The following is a 7,391-nucleotide window of genomic DNA, read 5'->3' on the forward strand; positions in this document are numbered from 1 at the left end:
GCATGGATGAATGCTGGCCCGCTGGCACATTTGAAAGGATGCTGGTGTGTTTCTCTTTGGTCCACTGTGAGGCGATAGAGAGCACTGACGTGGCGCAGAGCGCCAGATTTGCTGTGCAGAAGAAAGCGTCGCTTTTGTGATGTCACGCCACCCTGTGTTATGGAGAGAAAAAAGACCACACGCCTCTGAAAGGTAGTGTTCTAGGGTTAGTATTTGTCCAGAATGTGGTCCTTTTGTACTGTCCATGCTGGAGTGGAAAATCAACAGCCGAGAACTTTGTAGAGGACTATTTGTTCCGCGAATGACTGCGAACTGGCAACACCCATACAGACGGGCATTTTCAGTTGTGGCTAGGTGCCAGTTTAGTTGGATAGTTTGGGGGTAACTAGCCAAGCTGCCCCACTCTTTGGCCACTAGCCTACCTGGACCCATTCGGACTCCGTGTGGCCCGCTAACTCGGAACCATGGCCACACGTCTGACGGATCTTTTGGGGAACACCCGAATCATCACTGGACTGCTGGCGAATTTGTTGTCGTCCATATGCATCGTTTTCATCAACAAATGGATCTATGTGCACTACGGATTCCCCAACATGACACTGACACTGGTACACTTCGTGGTGACATGGCTGGGCTTGTGGGTTTGCCAGAGAATGGACATATTCGCCCCCAAGAGCCTGCAGCCGTCTAAAATAGTCCTCCTGGCTCTGAGCTTCTGTGGATTTGTCGCCTTCACCAACCTGTCCCTCCAGAACAACACCATCGGCACCTACCAGTTGGCCAAAGCCATGACCACCCCAGTAATAATTGCCATACAGACTGTGTATTACAGGAAGACATTTTCCACTAAAATAAAGCTAACACTGGTAAGTAGCACCCTGTACTTCCCTCAGGGGTGGGGATTTGCCCCTCAGCCTCACGTTGCCTTTTCATGTCACTTTGACGTGTCACGTGATCTTAATTGTCCCGCTTCGCCCCAGGATAACACTTGTTCGGTTGTAAATCTAATCTATTGAGAATTAATGGCCATAGTTGCTGGGGTTTATCAGTTGGGCTTCTTGTTAGTCCACTTAATGACTGTACACACCTTTTTGTTTCCCAGGTTCCCATCACGTTAGGAGTGATGCTGAACTCCTACTATGATGTCCGATTCAACCTCCTGGGCATCGTGTTTGCCACGTTGGGTGTCCTGGTCACTTCACTCTACCAAGTGGTAGGTCTTCCCCGTTCTTGCTGTGACGTGGAAGAGTGAAGGTACAAATACTTCATTGAGATGTCCAGCAGCATACGTGTGTACTGTGTAGCGCAATACAGCATTTTACTCACCATTTGCACACTTGCCTTGCGTAAATGCAACGCTTTTACGCATAGCGCGCATTTACACAGAACTCTTGCAGTGTCAGGGGACGCATGGCATTCTCTGCTGTAGGACAGTACTGTATTTTGTCACTGTGGCAGTGGTAAGAACTGATTGCTACAAACATCCAGAACACAATGTCCCAACACGCTTTATGATCCTCTTTTGTAAGAACATCTGATGTGACGCACATCAAACTGTTTACAACAGTTGCAGGTTCCAGCAGGCTCATTTCTCAGTATTTGGAATGGCAAGCCATGCAGTTTAGTCCTCTGGCTATCTGAGGGGGTCCTTCCTTGGCCATGTAGACTCACTGTTTGTCATTATCTGTTCTGTGTGCATTTGCCTCGGGTTGTTGTTGTTACCCCACTCCTTTGTTGCAATACACACACACACACACACACACACACACACACACACACACACACACACACACACACACACACACACACACACACACACAGTCTTTTCTCATCTTTCTCTGTCTGCCACCCCCCTCCCTCCTCTCTACCCCTCTGCACCCCAACACCACCCTATACACGCACATGCACACACACTTTGTTCTTGTATGTAGAAAATGTATATTTCTTGGAAAAAGACAAAATGTGTTCTCTCTCTCTCTCTCTCTCTCTCTCTCCCTCTCTCTCTCTGTGTCTCCATCCCTCCCTCTCTCTCTGTCTCCATCCCTCCCTCTCTTCTAGTGGGTGGGGGCGAAGCAGCACGAGTTGCAGGTGAACTCCATGCAGCTGCTGTACTACCAGGCCCCCATGTCCTCTGCCTTCCTGCTGCTCATCGTGCCCTTCTTCGAGCCCCTCACCGGGGAGGGAGGCATCTTCGGACCCTGGTCCCCGCAGGCCCTGGTGAGAGACCCCTTGCATAATATTGTTTTGTTATGTTGTGTTGTGTTGTGTTGTGTTGTGTTATGTTATGGGGGCGTCTTTGGACACTGGTCCCTGCAGCCAGGCCCCTGGTAAAAGACCCCTGGCATATGACTGCTCCCTGCAGGGGTTGGCATATATAAAGTAGAATATATTGGAATATAAAGTAGAATAGAATAGATGCATATTCAGACCCTGGTCCCTACGAACCCTGGTGGAAGACCCCTTACATTACACAGCTAGCCCTTGCAGGGATTGGTGCGTGACCCCTTGCGCAATATGCAATTGATAATAGGGCTGTGAGTCAAAAAACTGCATCACGATGCAAGGAGGTAGTATCATGATATGTCCTTTCAAAGTTCTGTTACCCTTCAGTCCAGAAAACAATCACATGATATGATGTGATGGTGCTTCCAAGCTTCAAATCATCATTATTTTTTTTAAACTTAGAAAAAGTGATTATTAGCTTTGTGCAACCTATATATCTTATATAGGTAGGTTCACATCTACATATAAACGATCATAGTTTTTTTTATTTACATTTTTATTGTATAATGTTGGCATATGTGAAAAAAAGAAAATGTAGTAAACATCACAATTCATTGCAATAATACATGTATCGCAATGCATCGTGATGCCTACACCTAACAGTGAACAGGATGAAGCAATCACAGAACACATAATTCACCATAATAAACCATGCGGCAAATGTAAGTTCACCAGTGTGTGATGATTTATCCCTTTTTCGTGGAAAAATTAGGAGTAGTGCAAACAGTGCAAAAAGTGACTGAAGACCGAGTGTTCTATGCTGTATCTGGCCCCTGCAAGCGTTGGTGAAAGACCCCTTACTTTACACCCGTGCTGTCAGCAGAGAGGAATTTTCTGGAAAAGCCACCACACCCATGTTCCCAAACTACACAAACACACACCTGTTCCTCACACACTCACACATACCTCTGTTCACAAATAACAAGGACACATTATGTTTCTGGACATAGGTGATTTCAAGAGTTCTCTTTGACAGGTGTGTGCTAAAAATGTGTGTTATTGTGTGAATTGCTGATGGAACACAATATTTCCTGTAGCATGTGATTTTTCAGAAATCGTTATTTCTGATGTCTTTTGAGAAGTACATTATTTGGGGTTTATTGTCCTAACAAAATGTATTGATAAAGAAGGATATTGCATTACCGGTACATTAAAATGACCAAAAACGTTGCCATTACTTTTATCCTTAAGGCATGTCTTAAGGTATGGATGTTTCGAAATGTAGGCCTATTCGTTTCTCAGGCCTTTAGTTTAGTTCTCTTGCAGTTGGGTGCCTGTTCAGCAGTTAGTTGCTATACAGACACTGAGGTGTTTGTGCTCAGTCCTGGCTGAGCAAACAGGGACCCCAGTGGCTGGAGTTACACCCAGCCAATCAGCACAGTGCCAAAGGGATCCCAACCAATCAAGGCAGTGCCTCAGCCACACAGACGGGGCACGAGTGATTTGATTGGCTGCAAAGTTTGAAACATCAATAACCTTCTTTCAAAAGCGAAAGAGCTTATATCATCGAGAGCAGTCGGTAGTTTATACAATTGGTAGTTATACAACCACAATTTTACAAACAAAACATGTGCATGTTGCATTTTGGCTTTCAAGACCAGAATATAAATGTGTTATCATAATGCTGAGCATGATGAGGAAATTCCTGTGACAGAAGCATATCTAATGAAGTCACCTCTCTCTCTCTCTCTCTCTCTCTCTCTCTCTCTCTCTCTCTCTATCTCTCTCTCTCTCCCCAGCTGATGGTGCTGCTCTCCGGACTGATCGCCTTCTTAGTAAACCTCTCCATCTACTGGATCATTGGAAATACCTCAGCGGTCACGTATCCTTTCTCCCTCTTGTTAAAATGTATACAGTGCATGTCCTCCATTATTTCATTTGGAAACAAAAGGTGTTGGTGCACATTTCATTCCTATCAAGTCAAGTCGGCTTAGTATCTTCATATGCACAGGCCACAGCCACACAAGGAAATTCAAATTGTGTTTCTCTCTATCCCTTGCAAAGAGATAGACATACATAGGACTGACAGAATAGACAGACAGAACATCAAAGTGCAATACAGAACAAACAAGAGAGGGTAACAGGTGATGAGAAAAAGTAAATGAAGCAATAATAAAAAAGCTTTTAAGAAAAATACTCTATGCTAAAGACAAGAAGGCAATGTACACCGACACATGTATTCATGTATGTGTAATGACGATAAAATAAGGACTAATATTTTAGACAGTGAAAAATGCAATTAAGTCTGCTCAGCAGTAAGGCAAGGGCTTATCAACGGTTACACCAGCAGCATGAATGGTTAGACACTTGTCCCTGTTATGAAAAGGTCCATCGTTGAGAAGTAGGTTGTTGTCATGTCTCACCACATTTATAGAGCTGATTAGACGTCTGTGTGTGGAGTGCTTCCAATATGCGACCTTGCGTCCTCCTCTTGTGCTTGTGGCCTCGTACCAGGAAGTAATATGTCATGAAGACATAACTGACAACAGCATTATATTTGAATATCTCACAAAAGCTCAATTGTAATGTCATTTTCTAATTTGCAATTGGGATAGTGAATGAAGAATAGTCCCCAAAAAATTGTTTCGGCTTGGCTGACAGCTGGGAAACTTAATTGTTTTCTCCATGGAGGAGGGGCCAGGAGGCGGGCGAGGCCACAAGCACAAGTGGAGGACGCAAGCTTCCATATTGGAATGGACCCAATGTGTTATTTCCACTGGAGATGCTTGATGGTTATCTGGACGTGAGCAATCAGCAAGCAGAGAGAAGTAGATCGGGAGGATGTGGTTTCCCCTTATACAATCATAGGGGGGCCATGAGGAACTGACAAGTTTCCTTATTCTACTTATTCTTAGTCTGCTTTCCTCTCACATAGTTTGTTACTGTGTGCAGTGCACACATTATATTGATCAGCCATGTCCATAGGTGCAGTTCTGAATAGTTCAGTACAGTTACGTTACTGAAAGTCCATGACACTTGGGAAAAAATAAATAAAAATGGTAGGTAAGAGGAGGTACTTTTTGGAAACTCGCTCAATGCTTTAAGTGGGCCAGCATGCACCAGTACAGTACAGTACAGTACAGAGTACAGGTACTTAATTTTAGCCTCTGGACTAGAGTACCTAGAACATTTACGCCATACCTGCAGTGCAACTTCTTTTCTTGTTGCCCAACAGCACTTATGCTTTGCCACTTAAATCACTAAGCTCTCTAGTGTCACAGCACAGGCTATCATTCAATTTTGTAATACGATATACAAGTTATCAACAGTATTGGTGTTTTTATCATTTCATCATTATACAAGTTGTTCACAGTATGGGTCAACAACGTGGCATGTTTGTCACTCTGTATATTCCTTAACTCTGCTCCCCCTGCTCTCAGCTACAACATGTTTGGCCACTTTAAGTTCTGCATCACCCTGCTGGGCGGGTACGTGCTGTTCCAGGACCCGTTGTCCCTCCACCAGGGCCTGGGCATCGCCTGCACCCTGGTGGGCATCCTGGCCTACACGCACTTCAAGCTGGCCGAGCAGGAGGAGGGCAAGAGCCGCCTCGCCCAGAGGCCATAGGACCACCCGGACGCCAATCAGTCATCTTGCCAGCGCGTGATTGGTCAGTGTCCAGGAAAGCTCAAGCCCCCCCTTTCCTCCTCCCAAGACTGTGACGTGATTGGTCAGTGTGTACGGACGGATCACTCCTGCCCCCTCCTCCTCTTCCTCCTCTTCCTCCCAAGATTGTGGTTCAGTCTGGGGCGATGAGTGGGGGTTATGAGAAGAAGCACAAAGTGAAGGGGAATGGGATGAGGGCACAACTCATGCTGGATAAGTAGAATGGACTAATAAAGGCAGGTTAGGTGCAGAGCATAGAAAGGTTTACAGGTGTAGTGGATAACTTTAAAAAATGAGTTTGTTTACCCAACTAAGTGGTACTCAAATATAACAACTCATAAGAATGTCGGTGGAGAAGATGATTTGGGAGATTTTTGTCTGTACTGTGATGCATCAGTGCCATCATCAAATCAGTGACTTTGCCCTGTTATGAACATTTTGTGTTGGAAAAGTGCAGTGTAGTGTTTCATGTTGAGCAAACAAAAATGGCTTCCAGCCCGATGAACAAATTAACTGTGAAGGAGCTGCAGACTGAGACACACTGGCTGCGAGTCATCCTAGTTCCTCCTGTCCTTTTCCGAACCCTTTGGCCTCGTGATGCAATAATGATAACTTAGCATTATACGGCACCACCTTTCAAGGAAGCTTTACAAAAGGGGATGGAGGTGAGGGCCCTACAACTGCCCTACACAGGCAGAGTGCAGGAGCTATGCCAACGTTGAAACTGAAAGTGTTGGATATTGGGTTGGATATTGCATTTGCTGAATGTTTGGCATGGCAATATCTCTAAAACGGGACACATTTGGACCATAAGGCTTTGCCACAAGATAAAGGAGTTGTTTTGGTGTAAATTCAATTTTGACAAGATGTGTTGTAACTGCACTTTGCCTTTGTATAGCGGCAAAGGCCTCCGCCAGTATGTTGGCGGCCAATGAAGAGTTGGGGTTGAAGTGATTGAAGGTTTTATTTAATATCTTCAAAAAACAAATCAGAAGTTGTCTCATTTGCAATCAGGGAATTTAATGGGGAGAAATCCCCCAAATACCGGTTTTGCTCTGCTTGACAGTTGAGAAACCTTATTGATTTCTCTCTGAAGGGGGGTGCAACACAGAGGAACAAGATCAAAGGCCAAAGGAAAGGTTAGCAGGAACTAAAATGATTTGCAGACAATGTTGCAATTTTTGTGCATCCCGTTTGTCTTAATTCCTTGCTGCAGCAACATTTTCAGTAGTTACATTATATTTGTGGTGCTTTGCATAAGCTGTTATCAAATGCACAAGAACAGAGGAACATGGAATAGGACACATTAAACACTGCAGGCTATTAAGGATGCTACCCCTTCCCCTACAGAATAACACAGTATGGCTGCAAGACCACGAGTCGACTGCACTTTTAATGCTGGACATGTGTTCAGAGTGAGTGAGGGTTTTTTAATTATGTTTTTTTTTTTCATAAAGCTTAACTCTACAATAAAAGTATTTTATTGAAGATGGACCTTTTTT

The 7,391-nt window shown here is 44.5% G+C and overlaps 1 protein-coding gene across 1 annotated transcript; it reads left to right on the forward strand.

Annotated features, from left to right (window-relative positions):
• Positions 1 to 77: 77 nt before the first annotated feature.
• On the forward strand, positions 78 to 7,391 carry slc35e3 (solute carrier family 35 member E3). Its single transcript, XM_063192698.1, has 5 exons — positions 78 to 866; positions 1,103 to 1,213; positions 2,059 to 2,217; positions 4,023 to 4,105; positions 5,664 to 7,391. The coding sequence occupies exons 1-5, from the start codon at positions 465 to 467 to the stop codon at positions 5,848 to 5,850; spliced, it is 942 nt and encodes a 313-aa protein (XP_063048768.1). The 5' UTR covers positions 78 to 464; the 3' UTR covers positions 5,851 to 7,391.

This window comes from Engraulis encrasicolus, unplaced genomic scaffold, assembly GCF_034702125.1.
Source record: "Engraulis encrasicolus isolate BLACKSEA-1 unplaced genomic scaffold, IST_EnEncr_1.0 scaffold_198_np1212, whole genome shotgun sequence".
NCBI classification, from domain to species: Eukaryota; Metazoa; Chordata; class Actinopteri; order Clupeiformes; family Engraulidae; genus Engraulis; species Engraulis encrasicolus.